We start from the raw sequence: 18,436 nt of genomic DNA, 5'->3' as shown, positions 1-18,436 counted from the left end.
ATCATGTCTCATTTACTTCTTAACCTACTATTTTGGATTGCTTTTAATAGTTTTTTAGCTGATTCTCCAGGATTCTCTAAGTATACCATCATATCATCTGCAAAGACTTATAATTTGGTTTCCTCATTACCTATTCTAATTCCTTTAATTTCTTTTTCTTCTCTTATTGCCAAAGCTAGCATTTCTAATACAATATTGAATAGTAATGGTGATAGTGAGCAACCTTTGTTCACCTCTAATCTTATTGGGAATGGTTTGAGTTTATCCCCATTTCATATGATGCTTGCTGATGGTTTTAAATAGATGCTACTGTTTTAAGGAAAAGTCCATTTATTCCTTTACTCTCTAGTGTTTTTATTAGGACTGAGTGTTGAAGTTTATCAAATTTTTTTCTGCATCTATTGAGATTATCATATGATTTTTGTTAATTTGGTTATTGATATAGTCAATTATGCTAATGTTTTCCAATTATTGAATGAAATTATATTAATCTTAATTCAATGCCTAGACTTGCAATATCCTGGTGCTTGGACTTGTCTCTGCCTACCCCAATCCATTTTCCATTCAGCTGCCAAAGTCTACTCTAGTGCTCCCTAGCTTTTAAGACTCTTCATAATCTGGTCCCTTCCTATCTTTGCAATATTCTTAGAACTTCCTCACCTCTACATACTGTGCAGACTATCTCCTGACTTTGAGCATTTTCACTGCTGTCTTCCATGCATGAAATGCTTTTCTTAGCTTCCTTAATTAAAATCCCAGAAAGTCCTTCCCTTTTCCTCTCAAGTTTTAATCTTCCTTCTGTGGTCATCTCTAGTTTATCCTGTATTTATCTTCTTTGTCCACATTTATTTGCAGGTTGTCTCTTCACAAGTCTTTGAGCTTGGGGGCTGTCTTCCCCTTCTCTTCATATTTCCAGCATTTAACACAATGCCTGGCACAGAGTAGTCACTTAGTAAATATTCATTGATATTCATTGACTGACTCTGCTCTAGGTTTTTGTAACACTATTTTACATCGGTTCTCCTCCTGTTTGGCCACACTTTCTTTGTTTCTTCATCATACACATTCCACTCCCTACCCCAAAGTTCTACCCTTGGGCCCTCTTTTCCATCTACATTTTCTTTATAAATGATTTTGTCAGTTCTCATTGTTTGAAGTATCCCTTTACACAATTCCCAGATCTATATATTTGGCCTAAGTCTCTCTCCCGAACTTCTAGGCCTGCAATTACCACCTGCCAATTTTCAATTGCAAGTGCAATGGACATTTCAAACACATGTCCAAAACAAAATTCATTATCTTTCCTTCCTCTTAACTTCTCTTATGTGCATTGTGGACATCATCATTCAAAATCACAAATTCTGAATCATTCAAATTCTCAATGCTTTCTACACATCAATCAATCAACAAATATTTATTAAATAGATATGACTTGCTAGGCACTGTGTGAGGTGCTGGGAATACAAGTACAAACAATGAAACAATCCCTATTTACATTCTAGTAGCTAGTTTTAGGTCTGCAAAGTGTTTTATATAATTTACCTCATTCAGTTTTCTAGTTATTCTTATTCTCTTTTTGTTGTTGAAGCAATCAGGATTCAGTGATTTGCCCACAGTCACAAAAGTAGTTAAATACCTGAGGCTGCATTTGAATGCAGGTCTCCTGATTATAGGGCCACTGTTCCACTGTACCACCTAGCTGCCCCTCTAGGTATTATTTTTCTTTAAATAATATTTTTTTTATTTTCAAAATACAAGCAAATATAGTTTTCAACATCCACTTCTTCTCTATTGATAAGACTATCCTGACTGTTATCATTGCCCAAATTAATCTTCAAGCCTCCTCCAAATCTTTCTGTACAAATCTGATCACATGTCACCCTCTCCCTCAAAAATCTTCAGGGGCTTCCTACTGACTATGAAAACATAAATAAATTCTTCTATTTGGAATTTAAAACCTTCATAATCTGAGTCCACCTTGGATATCTAAGATTATTATTAATTATGCCGCTTCGTGCGCTTTAAGTAGACTAGATTATTTATTATTCTTCATATATGACTTTCTATCCCTCATATTTCCATTTCAAGAAGATATCATTTCTTTACCTTTAGAGAATCTTGATAAGATTCCCCTTAAATAAATGATACCTCCAAGAATTTCATTTTCCAAGACCTAGATTTCTTTTTGTTTATATCTAAAGGGCATAAGCCCAATACCTGGCACATAGTAGGTCATTTATGCTCACTCACTGATTCAATTACCCAGTTATAAATTATTCATTCCATATATTACTAAAAGATAATATTTAATTGAGTTAAGTTCCTTCAAGTCAGCCCCTTCTAGTTTTCCCTCTAGCAATTCAGGTTTTTCTCTAACATGCAGCCAGAGAATATTCAGGGTTATAAACTAATTTGAATATTAACTGAAGCTAAACATAATTAAGATGGCAAACCTCATAAAGTGGGAGAATCATGACAAATTGCAAAGGCAAAGTTTTAAAGAATTATTCAATTCTATATTGTACTACAAACTAAATCTTGCCACTCACTTCCCATCAGGTATTAGATCATTCTTAGGATTCAGCAGGTTAGAGAGGCAGTTTCTGCTGAAAAATTTGAGCACATTGGGCAGTAAGGACACATTTTGGAGGAATTTTTTCCATGATATTTTTCATTTTGTATCTCTCCTCTATAATCAGCCAATCCACCTTAAATTTCCAGATAAGAGGAAGCCAGGAAATAGAAGTGTCAAGGCACACCACACTAATTCCAACCAGTCTAATCAGGACCATTTGTCTCAGGCAGGATGGCAAATATCTCGAGAATGAGTTACAGTACAGCAGCCTCAATTCCCTACTGCCTTAAGGCCTGGACAGTCTGCATTGATTTTTCAACCCAAAGTAGAACATTCTTATTTCTCTGAAATGGTACATGGTTAGTGTTCTTTCAATCCATTTTATACACCAAGGTCTTCTGCTATTAGTTGTTCTCTGCCCTTAAATTACCCTTAGGGAACTGGTCACTTGTTTACATGGGAATCAGTTTTTATAAAATGAGACTCTGGTCATGGCCAGTGAGGTTCATACAAAAATCTCGAGGGCTAACTAGCCGTGGATGACTCATAAGGCTCATAAGCCAAATTTTAATCTGCAATGATCTCAGAGGTCCCTGAGGAAGGGAGCCTCCTAGTGCCCTAGCAACTACAAGGTTAGTATCAATTCTCTAACTTGGGGGTAGTTTTTGGCAAAAATATGCCCTACCATCCCCTTTCCACTAAGCTTCAAGTGCCAGAGAAGCAAAAAAGCTCTCAATTCTTGTCACTGGCCCAAACTCAGCACAGGGTGCTAGGTGAATAAAACATGTCAGGAGGCAGCTGGCAGTGGGATCAGCTACAAAACCAGGAATTTCTAGTCACACACTAGGAAAAAAAAAAGGTTTGGGAATGTCTAAACCATTTACTGTTTTGCCCCATAGTTGCTGGATCTTAAGGGCCCTTGGAAAAGTGGGTTGTCTAAGAAAAGATTTAGTTAAAATACTCAAGGGGAGTCAGAAAAATAATAAATAATAATAAAATACAAGGAAAATGAGAAAGAATAAGGCTTGGAAGTCAGAATTCATGAATTCATGTCCCAGCTCTACTACTTTTACTGGGTGAAGTTACTCTTCCATTACCTGTAAAATAAGGAAGTGACCTAAGGATCACTTGGACTCAGTTGCCTTCCTTGTAAAATGGTGATAATGACAAATCTAAATCCCCCCAATAACCCAGGAATATTATATATCATCCCTAAGCAGGCACCTCACCAAATGGCAAAAAGAAACAAAAGAATGCTTCAGAAAATCCAGCCCTTCTGAATACCTCTGCCCCTTCAGAGGTGCGAGATAGCACACCATCTGACTATTCTACAGTGAGAGTGTTACCTCTCAACTAAATATATTTCAAGATCACTGCTGCCAATGGCAGATATGTGGAACACATGACTCCTATAGAGAAAATAAGACTGAGAAAGTTAGCGACCATGGGAGCTGGAGTTACCCCAGTTCACCTTGTTTATGACTGTCTTATGGAAAGCAACAGTAACAGAAGCCTTTCCTAGGGAGAAAAAAAATAAGAAGCCAAGAAAGAAATGGGCATGAGGGGGTGGAAATAATGCAGGAGGAGGAGTTAAGTCATCTGCCGTTTTATCTGTCAGTCCTGGCAGGCAAGGATGGAAAGCTCGAGATGAAGGGATGTTCAGCTGACTGCCCTAAGAGCCAGAGAAACCTTGGTGCATGGGAGGCCAGACTAAGACGCCTATTAATGCCTTCACTCCTTCTCAGGTTTAAAAGGGGAAATGTTCTATTTATAAGCCATGAACCAGTGGGGACCTGGCAGCAAACAGATGGCTGTGATCCCAAAGGGATTCTAGTTACCCACGGTGTTCCCCCTCTGCCTCTTAAATCAATGGTATCCTAATTGTAATGAGACTCCTATGAAGAACTGAATATAACTGAATGAAAAGAAATAAAATTTCATTTTTTCTTCTTCTTTTCTTTGCCCCTTTCACAAGGTAGAGTAACATCCCTTTAGTCCTTTGGGAGGTACTTTCAAGCATTAAAAAAAAAAAGATTCTTCCAAAGAATTCAACTTCTATTTTTTTTTAAATAATAGGGCAAACTAACACATCTTGATGAGTGGTGCTGCAGTGGATCAATGTTTAAACTATCATGAAATATAAGAGGATCATAATGATCCTCCCCATCTATACCAGCCTATCCATCTCCACTATAAAGGAAAATGGTCCTCAGAAGATGCTACTAAGAAGGGTGCCCTAAATTACTGCCTGTGAAAGAAGAAGTGTGCCTTACAGAAACACTCCATAAAGCTGCTTTTATTTTGTTACCTAATCCTTGTGGGAGTGTGGTAGGCCAGATTAAGATTCTAAACCTACTCACACCAGATAGTAAACACAAAAACCTGATTCTTGAATTCACAACCAGGAAAAAGGGGAAAGAAAGGACTGAAGTTTCTCCCAGCTCAGGGAAAAGGCTTTTAGATTGGTGCGATCAGTTCATATAGTTTTAGAATAGGATGCAACCGTGGTGGCTTTCTATTTTATCCCTTTCATTTGACAAACAGGGAAATTGAGGTGATTAAGGATAATTCACCTTATTGGTCAATAAGACCAATAGTTTATTAGAGCAGGGATTCGAATTTAGGTGTTCTAATTCTAAATTCATTGTTTTCCCATTAATTAAAAATTCATTAAGGAACTATAAATAGTACTATCAAGATGACTTACTTAGGCAAGATATTAAAAGAACATAACTAAACTTAAAAGTATATAACATGACCAGAACATGGTTTTGGCAAAGGTGGGATGGAAAAGGGATTTGAAACCATGCTGTAAGAAGACAAAGTTGGAAAACTGGAGAAAATTGAGGCTAGAAGAAGAAAAGAAGTATATGATAACTGTATCCAAGTATATGAAGACGTGTCATGTTGAAAAAGGATTTCTTGGGCTTAACATCAGAAAGTAGAATTCACACCAAAGCAGTAGACAGATCTCTGTTCAGTATGAGGATAAGGTGCCAATAACAGCCTCCCCAAAATGGAATGGATTGCTTTCAGAAATAGTGGATTCACCCTTATGGTAAGTCTTCAGTTGAAGATTATGTGACTCATTACCTGGACTTACAGAAAAGATTTGTGGCCCTTTCAAAGTTAAGTCAAGTCAACAAGCATTTATTAAGTGCTTACTAAGTGTCAAGTACCTCACTAAAAGCTAGGAATACAAATACAAGCAAAAAGACAGAACCTGCTCTCAAATTAATATTTTAATAGGGTAAGACAACCCTAGAGAGGTTGGGGAATGTAGCCATGTGGGTACTATGTGATCCAGAGTCAGAACTGGAGCCTCTGACTTCACCAACTAGAGAAAGCCATTTCAGGGGCAAATGGATCTTCCAAACAATCAATAATCAGTCAGTCAGTCAGTCAATAAACATTGGTAAGCACCTACTATGTGCTAGGTATTATTCTAGACATTGGGGTAAAAAGAAAGGCAAAAACAATCCCTGTCCTCAACATGGGGGAACATATTTAAACAACTATGTACAAACAAAACCTATACAGGATAAATTTTAAATAATAAATAGAGAGTTACTAGAATTGAGGGGGAAAGGGAAAAGTCTTCCTGTAGATGGAATTGAAGGAACATAGGAGACAGAGATGAAGAATAAGAGCATTCCATACTGAAGGACAGTCAAAGAAAATGAGTGGAGAAATGGAGTGTTTCTGTAAGTAAAAAGGAAGCTTACTGACTGCACAGTAAGCAGTGGGGAGTAAATTGTGAGACGATGAAGGTCCAAGGTTATGAAGGACTTTAAAAGGTAAACTGAAGATTTGATACTTAAATCTGGAGAGGACAATGAGCTACTGGAGTTCCTGAGCTAAGAATTGATATGTTCAGATTTGCATTTTAGAAAGGACACTTTGCCAATTGAATGAAGTATAGACTGGAGTGGAGAAGGAGACTTAAGATACCAACACTAACCAGCTGACTACTGTCATAATCTAAGCAAAGGTTAGGAGAGCCCACACCAGAACAATGGTAGAAAAGGAGAAATACCTAAGAGATATTATAAAGGTAAAAGCGTGTCCAGGAGGAGAAAGTAATCACCTTGACATAGTTAGATGTGTGTTTTAGGCAGATCATTTCTGACTGCTTGTTAGAATATGGAATAGAGCTAGAAATGTGTGACTGGGTGAATTACAAAAGTCCAGCCATGAGATAATGAGGGCCTGCATCAGGATAGTGCCAGTGTTGGAGGAAAAAAGGGGGCATTTGCTAGAGATATTGATAACAGACTGGATGTGGGGGAGAAAGGAAGGAGTATTAAAATGAAGATTTGAGGATAATATGCAAGTAACTTTGAAAGTGAAAGGGAAGTTGGGAAAAGGGAAGATCTGAGTGATAAGCTAATGAATTCAGTTTTGAACATGTTGAGTTTGGACACGTATAGAAGGTAGCCAAAGCATGGTATAGAAGCCCAGAGAATCAAATCTTATTTGATTACCTTCAAACTCTGGGTTTGGGGAGTCTATGATCTTTGTGAACAGTACTTCTGAATGTACATGGCCCTGTGACTCTGATATAAAGATTGACACAGAAAACTACAATGTCAATTCTAGTTCTTTCATGGTTTAGATTAGAGCAAATCACTTCCCCTTTCTCAGGTTTGTCCCTCCTTTTTGGAGTATTACTAAGGTCCAATAAGCTTCTCAAAATTTTTCAAATTCTTATCCTGAAATTTGTATCTAAAATGAAAATTGACACAAAGAAGATGATGTATTAAAAATGGAAAAGACAGATGAAATAACAGTTTCAGTTGTTAAATGGAAGTCTTCTTATATTTTCATCTCTGCCTTCATTCGTGAAACCCATATTCAAACTGATTCAAGTTTTATATCACCTCTGAATGTCAATATGCATATAGATGGCCTTAAGTGTCCTGATCAATAGAATCATTTCTTCTGCCTGGCTATCATAGCTTTATTGTATGTATTGAGTATAAACGACATAAGGGAAAGGTGGTGGGCATTCTTACCTCATTTTGATTGTGGTCAGTTTGGTTAGGCCTTTGATTTGATTGACCAAGAAATCCCCACAGAAGTAACTGCTTCTACCAAAAAAGGTTGGCATATATGCTTCAATTTAACCCCTTTTTGTAAAGAATTGGCCAGGATAGTCAAACCAGGTCACAGAGTTATGGACATTTACCATTACATGATACTCTGTCTGTACCCTTCACATGATTTGTTGACATACATTCTCTAAACATAATTTAATAGAAGCTTGTAGATAGAAGACCTATAAAAAAGGAAGAGAGTTGTATTTTTATCCCTGAAAAGGTCTAAGTAGGGGACAAATGGAAGAAAAGTAAACAAGCAAAGTAACAGAAGCAAAGCAATATTACAAAGTATTTGTTTTTCTTGGACATGGTAGAGCTTACCCTCTGAGTGAATAAGGAGGTAAGCCTAGGGCAATCTGGGCTTAAACTACAGAATTCTAGTCAATATCTACATTAAAGAAAGTAAAGCTATGAGGCTGGGATTAAGAGAAATATTTCCCCAGAGTAATCAACAGGAGGGCAACTGTTTGTGACATTCACTCATTTCTGTAAACAAACTAATCTTTAATAGATAAGAAGGCTGTGACATTTATTTACGTTGATTAAATCTAAGCTTTAGAAGGAAGGCTACCTCAGGCTAGGAGAATGTATCCTTTCCTAATTCTTCTAAATAAATCCTATCCTCTATGAAAACTTTGATAGCTTTCTGACTGTTTCTCACGTGGTATTAGAGGAAAACAGCAGACCAGTGACCTGTCCCTTCTCCCCTTCCTATTTTCTTTAAGCCACTATTTTAAAAACAAAAACAAAAAAAGCTAAATCCTCACATAGGTTTCTATCAGGAAAAACCAAAAGGAAAGCTTAAAAGTATACAGCAATAAGATAACAACCTTATGGCAGTGTAAATTCTTAACCCAAATCCAGAAGCATAAATACTGAAAACAAGGTAGGTACCAGCATTCTAGATGACAAAAAGTCCTTTTTCTTCCCCCTTGAGATGCTGATTTAGGGAACAGAAACCAAACCTTTCCTCCTCTCCACTGCAAGTGCAATAGATAATTATTTTGAGATTTGGGAATGGAGAGAAGGACATGTTATCCTTAGATTGTGGATATATAATCCTATGATGGTATTCTCTTACCAATAGTTGGCATAAACACTCCAATGGCACCATTTTACATACACACTTTCAATTCTCCTCCGCTCCTCCCCACTCTTTCCCACAATATTCTTTATGCCTGGAGAGATAATTCCCAATGAAGAGTGGCAAATTTGGGCTAAAAGTTGGGGGTCTACATTTAGGTGAATTCCCCCCCACCCCCCCAAAGAATTAGAGTGGCAACTATATGGCTCAGTGGATATAACACTGGGCCTGGAGTCAGGATCTGACTTTTAATCTAGCCCCAAACACTTATTTAATCTCTGTTTATTTTATCAGAGAAGGAAATGGCAAACCACACATCAGTATCCTTGGTAAGAAAACCCCATGGACAATATGGTCCACAGGGCCAAGAAGAGTAAGACATGACCGTACTACTGAACATCAGCAAAAACGACAGAGATCTTGCAATAAAACATGTGTTGTTTCTTTTCTTGGAATTTCAGAAGTGGAATAAGCAAACAAATCTCAGAGGAGGCAGCAAATGTCACAGACATCTTAACTCTGAGAGTTCTGATTATAGTAGGTGGAGTAAGTATAAATGGAAGAGAAACTACCCATGAGAAACAAAATGAAAGATTCTTTGGCTTAGCCAGAATATAAGTAGATCACATCCTAAAGCAATAGGATTCAGAAGCAATTGTTTTAATAGTTTAAAAAGCCTAAGTTCCTAGAAACAATGTTCATTTATGTGATTATTGGAAATAGATAGAACACATTTTAAAACTATATATATTCCTCTTTTATCTCCTTCCATCCAATCCAGCAAAGGATTTATAACTAAACAAGAAATGACAAACAGACTAAATGAGAAATAGTAATGATAATAGTAACTCACATTTATATACATGTTTCTTTCCCTAGAGTAATCATATGTGCCAAGGAGGAAACAGATTACTGTTCTCATTTTATAGAGCAAAAACTTGAAATTCAAAGAGTAATTCGTCCACATTCCCAGAACTAGTCAGTGGCAGGGTTCAAATACTTTAGGAAAGTACACACAGTATCAGAAAATAAGATGCCTGGGAGAATGGGTCTGAAAGGGATTTTACCATTACAGGGTTTTTATGAGAACATGTAAGGTATTTTACAAATCTTAAAGCACCATATGATTGGTAGCTATTATTATAATGCACTTTCTCCAGATGTAGGAGTGGTGGCAGAAGATCCTAGGCACAGATTTTCTGGTTAATGATATTTATTCATAGCTACTCCTATTTTTCTCCAATGTCTTACTGATTACAGAAGCAAAACATCCCAGGCTCTATGAATGATTTACATTTTCTATTAAAATATTTTAGCTTCCTTCCCCCACCTTCATACTTTTCCTGTATATTTCTATTCCATCTCCATCTCAAGTCCTGAGAAGGAAATAAGGTACACCTCCCCTCATAGTTTAAATCACACCCCCAACAGGTTGTCAGTGGCAGTTAGCAACAACGGTTCTAGAACTCTGAGAGGAAGAAAAGACACATAAATTTTTTAATAGGTTATGTAATTAAATCTGGAGGTGGTTATCCAATTTTTTGGATTATAATTTATAAGCCTGACCTGCACCCTAAAAAGATTTGAGGAAGCATGTTTACTAATCAGTATTATCCACACTAATCCTGACATTCTAGAAAGGTAAAAATGCAGGGAGTTCTTTGCTCTATGGAGTTGTCAGAAAGAATAGCTAACACTTTTCCATTAATTGCCAATAGAAAAGAGCTCTATTTTGCTTGTTCCCAGACAGAGGCTGAATTCATGGAAATGATTTCTTTGGTGAGAAGGATATACTCCAATTTGCTTGGGTTTTGGGAGGTGGGGGTGGGAAGATTTGGTTTTCTTTTTTCTTTTTTTGTAAAGAAAGAGGAAGGATGTTTCTTTGAAGTCTTGCTACCTAAACGGAATTTTATATGGGAATGAAAACAAAATGTTAAAGTCCTATCTCTCTGAGATCTGGGACAGTTGCTTCAAAGTCAGAAGTCTGGGATACCTAACCCATACCAGTTAGGTATACTTATAATTAACCCATTATCTTTAAGTGGATTTCAATATCCTTTGAAATTTTATTTAGTTAGGGGTTAGAAGAAGTGGAAGGAAATTATGGATTAGTCTGAAGGAACTTTCAATATTCATATCTATTATAATATAATTCTCTACATCCATAGTTCTTTCTCCCCATTAAAAAAAAAAGAGAGGGGGAGGGGGAGAAGGAGAGAAAGAATCATTATACAACTAGTATCTTGTGAGCAAGGCCACGCAGAAGATGCACTGAGTTTGGATTTCAGACATGGGTTACGTCTCCTAAGGAGCTAGGTATTAATGGATTAAGAGATGTTAAGTAGTGAGTGCAGCCTTTCAGTGTTTCCTACTGCTTCTCTGATATTGCCAGCAGAAAAAGAGAAAAGCATTCAAAAACTCTTAAAAATGCATTAGAGCAAAATCTGGCATACTCACTGCCCCTCCTGGTGTCCACATCAGGAGTAGCAACCACTTTATCAATAACCATCCCAATCCCAAGCCACAAACAACTTCCAAACATGCCATACTTACTTCCTTCACTCTGAATGTCCTTGTTTGAGTTGTAGACCTAGAAAAGAGAAGTGAAAGTTTAACTATTTTGCATTCACTGGGCAAACAAACAACATCAACCCCTTACCATCTTCCCCCCATTCCTCAGCTTCTTTTACTTTGGAGGTAATTCTTTACCACATTTAGTATGAATTACAACAGATATGCCAATTTTTCAACATGCCAATTTTTCACAAATACATCCCTAGAATATTATAGGGAATTTTTAAAAGCAGGGGCTTTGCAGTATTTTGTCCAAAACACGGAGGGTTGCCTAATGGAAGAGAAAAGCCTGTAGATTAAAAGTACTCTAACCAGTAAGGCCCCTGGTTTTGGATCCTTACTCTACTAGTAATAATTCCCTATATGGCCTTATTTACATGGTCACTAAGACAGATTTCAAGTTAAGCATCTGAATAAATAAAATCCATTATAGACATCAGGACAATGGCTCTCAAACAGAATGGATCCCTGACTAGTCAAAGAAAACCACAAAGTAACACTTTCTACATTGTATTTCTATTTTTTTATTAAACATTTCCCAATTACATTTTAAGCCAGTTTGGGCAGTACTGGGTATTTTATTAGTAGCTCAGAGGCCTCTGTAACCAGAAATTACCATTATTTCTCAGACAAGCAGAAGGGAATGAAGATACCCATGTCCCTTTGTGGTAACTTCTGCAAGTAAGAATGATTTTCTTGAGGAAACTAAGAACATTGGCTATGAGCAAGATATAGTAAAGAAAGAAAAAAAATCAGCAAATAAGAACTGTGTTCTGGTACCAAATCTATCATTTACTAGCCCTCTGATCTTGCTTATTTTCTCATTTAAAAATTGGGGATAACATAACAGCTAGACTGCTCAAAACTCATAAGGTAACAAGAGAGGAGGAAAGGGAGAAAAAAAGAATTTATAAATACTATAAATGTAAAAATTCTTGCCAAACTGTAAAAGTTTCATATAAGTATATGTACACATGCATATGTTATATGTAATATATGCATAAAAATTATACAGTTAAATACATATTCATATCTATACCTATACCTAAATTATTATTACAGGATCCTTGATGAAAGACTAGACTGCAGGAAAATCAACTGCTTAAGAGTTCTGGGAATTTCCATTGCCATCCTATTAAGTCGGGAAGGGAAATACTTATTTTCATCAGTAATAAAGGGAATGAAATTGATGGTGACATATTTCCCATCTAAGGACTATGAGAAAGGAAACCATGGTTATCAAGTCTCACTAATCTTCAAAAATTTATTGGGGAAGATAATAGTTCTTAGATTTTTTTTCCCCTACTGTCTCCAGGCAATATATCTGTTAGACTGAGTTTCTTTTATTCAGTAAGAAGATTTCATTCCTGAACTCCTAAGTGCCGTTGCTATATAGCTGTACAAGGCTTTAAAAAAAAAAGGGGGGGGGGCGGGAAGGGGAGGTTTACAGTATGATTTAATTAGGAAGAGAGCTTCTCTTGGAATATACCAGCATTCCAGATGCAAAAGAAGCTTGATCAGCGAGTCAAAAACTCCTGGAGAGACATGTGCTTGGATCTTCAATGGTTAGGCCATTAATCTATGTCCAGTTAGGTAAATGAGCCAAAGAAAATTAGTTTTGTAATGGAGCTAACAAAACATGCAAGACAAGATTGGGAACTAAATGGTAAGGTTAAGATGATGGAGAAGCAGAGAAATAAGAGTGCTAAGGATGCCAACGGTTCCAAAGGTGATATTCTCCCTCTAGACATTCTCCCCTTTGTGGCTATCACTTCAAACAGTAAGCAATGCAAAGACTCAACAAATGAAGATTGCTGGGCAAGTCATAAAACACTTTCTGTACCAATCAGAACAAGATCTATTCATTTTCTCGCAAGATAAGAAAATAAGTAATTTGCTCTGGGAAAACAGAGTCTAATAAGTCTCCCATGAGATTAAATAAAGATTCTGAGAGCCAAAATGATGTGCTAAAAATGTTGTGAATTAACAGAATCCTGATGCTAATAATAGCTAGTATTTACAAAACAACATAGTACACCATACTACTTGTTTGCAACCATATTACTATCGTATATGATTTGTTTGCGAGAATATTAACAAACATTAGACCAGTAACCAGTAACTCTGGTGAGTAGTTGCTATTATTGTCCTCATTTTAAAGATGAGACAAATGAAGTTGAGAGAAAGTAAACAATTTGAAGAATGTCACAAAGCTGGTACTCATGTGAAGGAAGATTTGAATTCAGGTCATCCTGACTTTTTATGTTCCAACATTCCATCCACTGTGTCACCTTGCTGCCTCAATAAGAGCACAAATGACAATTTCTGTTTCAGGAGAAAGACGATAGTTTTTCTTTTTTATGATAGTTTTTTTTTTATTTTTCAAAATATATACAAAGATGGTTTTTAGCATTCAACTTTGCAAAACCTTGTGTTCCATATTTTTCTCACTTTCCTACCTTCCCCTTCCCCTAAGACTGAAAGTAATCCAATATAAGTTAAACATGTGCAATTCTTCTAAACATATTTCCACATTTATCAAGCTGTACAAGAAAAAGGGATGATGACTTTCTTGTCATTAACAACAAAAAACAACTCACACTAAATGAAACAATAAAAGTGCCACTTAGTCAAAATTCACTATGTTCAAGTCACTAAGCTAAGTAGGTTCTACAAATATAGACACAAAAACAAAACTGAAAAGCTTCTGACCTTCTATTAGGGAGATTCAAAATATAAACAGATTTTTTTTAAGTTTATATAAATGAATAGAGTACTGTAGGAAAATAAGGAAAATTAACAATGAATGGGGGATTCAGAAAAGATCTCAAGAAGGAGGCATGACCTAATCTGTCCTTGAAGGAAACAGAATTCTGAGGAGTAGACATGAAGAAGGATTGAACTCCACTGCAGATTTATAAGCCTTTGGCTGAGAAGCTTTCATGTTTCTATCTTGCTACAAAGACCCAATTCACCATATTTTAACTCAGGGGTGGGTTCTTAAGTCTCTTTTGGTAATCTTTTCAGGATGCCCTGAAGAAGTATCTTCCCAAATGTGTGACTAGGAGTTTAGCTAACATGCTTGGCAAACATGCATTAGAATCTAGTCTATACTAAACATACTTTATTTTTACTTGCTTCTCTTTAGAAGTCATTTTACTTTTACCATACTTGGTATATGTTTAGGTACTAGATGTTAATATTATTATAATATAGTTTGTTCCAGGATATAAACTTCCAAAGGCTAGCTCCTACGTATTTGGAGTTCAATACCTGGAACATCTGTAACTTGATATAAGTCTGTACATACTCAGATTTATACAAAGTGAACATATCTCCCTTGATATAATGTAAGTTTCTTCAGGGCAGGGAGTTCTTTGTTTTTGTATCACCAGTGTCTGGCATATAGCCAATGGTGCAATAAATGTTTGTTGATTGATTATGATGGGATGATGATGGTGGTGATGACGATGATGATGTTGATGATTATAAAAGTACCAATGAGACATAGTAGGGGAGAAAAATAAATCATAAAACATAACCAATTTGTTCCAAATCATAGTAAGCAAATAGGACTCAATTTCCAAGCTGAGACTTGTAAACATCAATACAAGCTAACATTGAACAGATGAAAATCACGCCTCCTCAGGAACAATCAGAATCTGGCACTGATGCTGAAGATAAAGAGAAGAGTAGAAAGGTTTTGTCTTTGATACAAATCATAGTGTAACTCAATTTTCTGAGCTTTCACCCAGAAGCTATAATAGGAGTATAACTGGAAAAATCTAACAAGAAAGTAGAGACTTTTCATAGGCTTCCTCTGCATCAATTTACATGTCCCTCAAAGAAGAAGACAGTCCACATATTCTAGTTCCTGAATTTAATTCAAACAATAACCTTTATTACCATTACAAAGAACTTACCAAAAAAACACACAGAAAAGCAGTTTTTAATATGCAAATTAAAGGCAAAAATAAGGCAATGATTTTACCTTGGACTTAAGCGGCAGTAGTGGATAAGAAGATTTGGGCCCTATTTGTGAAGTTATTAATTCATAACGTAGAGGAAAACAGATAGTAACTGGCTCCTCTTGTAAAATGGTTTCTTCCAATCCTCACTACGTAAGAAGTGGAGAAGAGGCCAAATGCCAATTTCTGTCTCAAGAGGAGGCAGTCAAGAGACACCCTGTACTTAAGTGGAATGTCAGGGTATGGGAGCTGGGTACCTGGCCCTCTAATCACAAAGGCATTTCTGACCACAAATGGTTTGAGTCATTGAGCCTTCCTATTAAATAGTATTTGCAACTGGCCCAAAAGAGGAAATGAGACAGTTAGTACACAGTGTTTGGCAAACTGTTGCTACTTATTACACAGTGGTTCAATGAATGAATGGACAAGTGAATCAATTAATCTTGTTTGTCAATTACCCACCACTGACTAATGCATCTTTTCAACATTTATCCCAGCTCTCTTTATTATCTTTGAGATCTGTCTTAAAATTTAATTTTAAAATAATTTTTAAAAGATTAAAATAATATTTTCTCTTTAATTTTATTGTTACTGTTGTTATTATATTGGCTGATGTAGTATATAGACACCATCCCCTGTAATCAGGATGATCTGGATTCAAGTTCTAATACTAGCAAGGCCTGCCTTTCCTATGACTCCTCTTCTTGCTGATGTTGTACATCTTTCTTTCTTGAAAAGGACCAATGATATAAGGAGGGTGTCTTGCAAGTGAACTGAATTTAAGCAAGGCTCTTTAAGGCTCTAGGATTTTACCTATTAAAAAAGCAGACAATGGTACTTTCAGAAACAAACCAGCTGCATGATCCTGGGTAAATCACTTAAACTCTCAGGGTCCCAAGAAATTCTCAAAACACTAAAAGTAACAGAGAAGGAGTTAATAACTATGGGTAGAGGGATCTATCAACAAAAACAACAAGCAGCCTGGTGGTACAGCCTGGGCATGGAAGTCCTGGATTAAAATTCAGCCTCAGAAACTCACTTTTAGTGTTTTGAGAATTTCTTGGGACCCTGAGAGTTTAAGTGATTTACCCAGGATCACGCAGCTGGTTTGTTTCTGAAAGTACCATTGTCTGCTTTTTTAATAGGTAAAATCCTAGAGCCTTAAAGAGCCTTGCTTAAATTCAGTTCACTTGCAAGACACCCTCCTTATATCATTGGTCCTTTTCAAGAAAGAAAGATGCATGTTCTAGCTAATAATCTATTCCTTAAGATTCTAAGGACATTAAATCAAACAGGGAAAAAAAAGAAAGAAATTTCATTCATTCATTCACTGACTGCATTTCACCGTCTTGAAGCATCTACATTGGACAGCTATAGATTTTGAGTTTGGAGTACAAATTAGCAGAGTCCAGAATATAAAGAACTCTAAAGGATGTAAAACTTTTAAGCTGATCCCACCTTATTCTGTTAATTTCATGACTACAGAATCCTCAAAGTCGGTTGTTTGCTTTAGTCTTTCTTTCCACTGAATTTTTGTTCTATACACAGTGGGAGTTGATAAGTGCTGCAGAATGACTAAGTCTGGTTAGAACGCAGCCATCTGTATATAAAGCAGATTATTTATGATACTCTTAGCAATAGATCTTATTTGAGTAACTAGCAGGTAGTCAACCACAGAGAAGAGCCACTTAAGAAAAGAATTGGTAAAGATGTTCTATGTCAAAAGTGCTATTGGAAAATAGAAAGATTTTTATCAGTCTTTATGTGAACAGTTAAAAGAACCAGAGATTATGTGAAACTAGAAGATAAAAGTTATATTAACACAAATTTTATTTTTTTAATTTATTTCCACTATGGAGAAGGCTCAGTGCTAAATGCTCAAAGAGAGACAGACATTACCCCTGTTCTCAAGGAGTTTGTAAGGAAGATGAAATATAAACAAAAGATACTCAAACAAGTTGATTAAGAGGAATCCTGAGGTTTCTTAGAGAAGGAGGCATTTTACTAAAACTAAAAGAAGATGAACAAGTACAGATAAGGAGGTGGGGATAGGGATGTAAAGGTGGGAGGTAGAGGAAGAAAAGGAGGGCAGGTGTAGAAGGGTTAAGAACCAAAGATTCTTGAAGATTTGTGTGTCAAATATTTTAGGCACCCAAGTTACATGCCAGGGAATATGTGGGCTACAGTAGCATCCCACAACATTAAACTTCTCCTGGTTCCTGGCACACAACAATCATTTAATAAATGTTTGTTTGCCTAGTAGGGCATGCTGGACATGGGAGATCCTTAGCCTCTATTCTCTCAAATCTTAGAACAACTTCAGGATTTCAAAAGCAATCCAGGAGAAATTATGAGGGTCCTTTTATGGGTGATGAGGAGAAAAAACCTGTTTCTGAGACTGCACTGGAAGGTTCTAATCCTGGTATATTAAAACTGAATCACAGAAATCTTGAGGGAACCCAGGCTAGGATAGAGGAATCTCTATTCCAATTCCAGCTATTCAAATAATTGAATTGCCATGAACCCTTATGGAACCTTAAATTATGGTGAACATAAAATGAAATCCTAAGGTGGGTAACAGAACCCTCTTTTACTGTCCCTAGTTTGGCTCTGCTCAACAAAATACAGAAACTACCATTGGAGTTTTTAGAATACCCAGAGTTAGTGGTGATGAATGGTATTTTTTTAGGTTACAGAAAATATCCTTAAGAATCCCAGTTTTCTTCAGGCAAATGGTACTGTACAATGGGCCTATCCCTATTACAGTAAATTCCATGAGGACTTTGCATGTCCCTTTAACCCGATACAATATTTTATAAATAGTAGGCACTATGAATTAAGTAAATAGTTACAGAAGAACAAAAAAGAAAATGAGTCATACTTCCCTATCAAGAGTATCAGGCTTCTATTCTCCATCATCACTACCATGTTCAAGTCTTTTCATTAACAATTATATTTACTGACTAAGCACTGGAGAATATAACCCAATACAAAGGCAAACATTAGAAAATAATGAAAACACATGATCTCTGTCTCCCAAAACTTTACAAAATAAAATAAAGAGATTAGATATAACAGAAATATGAAAGTATAAATGCAGCAATTACAAGAGTGTGCTTTGCATGAGACCATTGGT

General features: G+C 36.3%; 1 protein-coding gene across 3 annotated transcripts in view; it reads right to left on the bottom strand.

The window, feature by feature from the left end:
* ARHGAP26 (Rho GTPase activating protein 26) overlaps positions 1-18,436 on the bottom strand; it is a 514,410-nt gene that overhangs the window by 238,110 nt on the left and 257,864 nt on the right. For all 3 annotated transcript variants that reach the window (XM_051978634.1, XM_051978632.1, XM_051978633.1), the window contains exon 12: positions 11,312-11,348. In XM_051978634.1, the coding sequence (XP_051834594.1) occupies positions 11,312-11,348 (37 nt within the window). The remainder of the gene's footprint in view (positions 1-11,311; positions 11,349-18,436) is intronic.

This window comes from Antechinus flavipes, chromosome 2 (genome assembly GCF_016432865.1).
Source record: "Antechinus flavipes isolate AdamAnt ecotype Samford, QLD, Australia chromosome 2, AdamAnt_v2, whole genome shotgun sequence".
Classification (NCBI taxonomy): domain Eukaryota; kingdom Metazoa; phylum Chordata; class Mammalia; order Dasyuromorphia; family Dasyuridae; genus Antechinus; species Antechinus flavipes.
The sequence above is the reverse complement of the archived record's forward strand: the minus strand, read 5'-3'. Positions and strand labels throughout refer to the sequence as shown.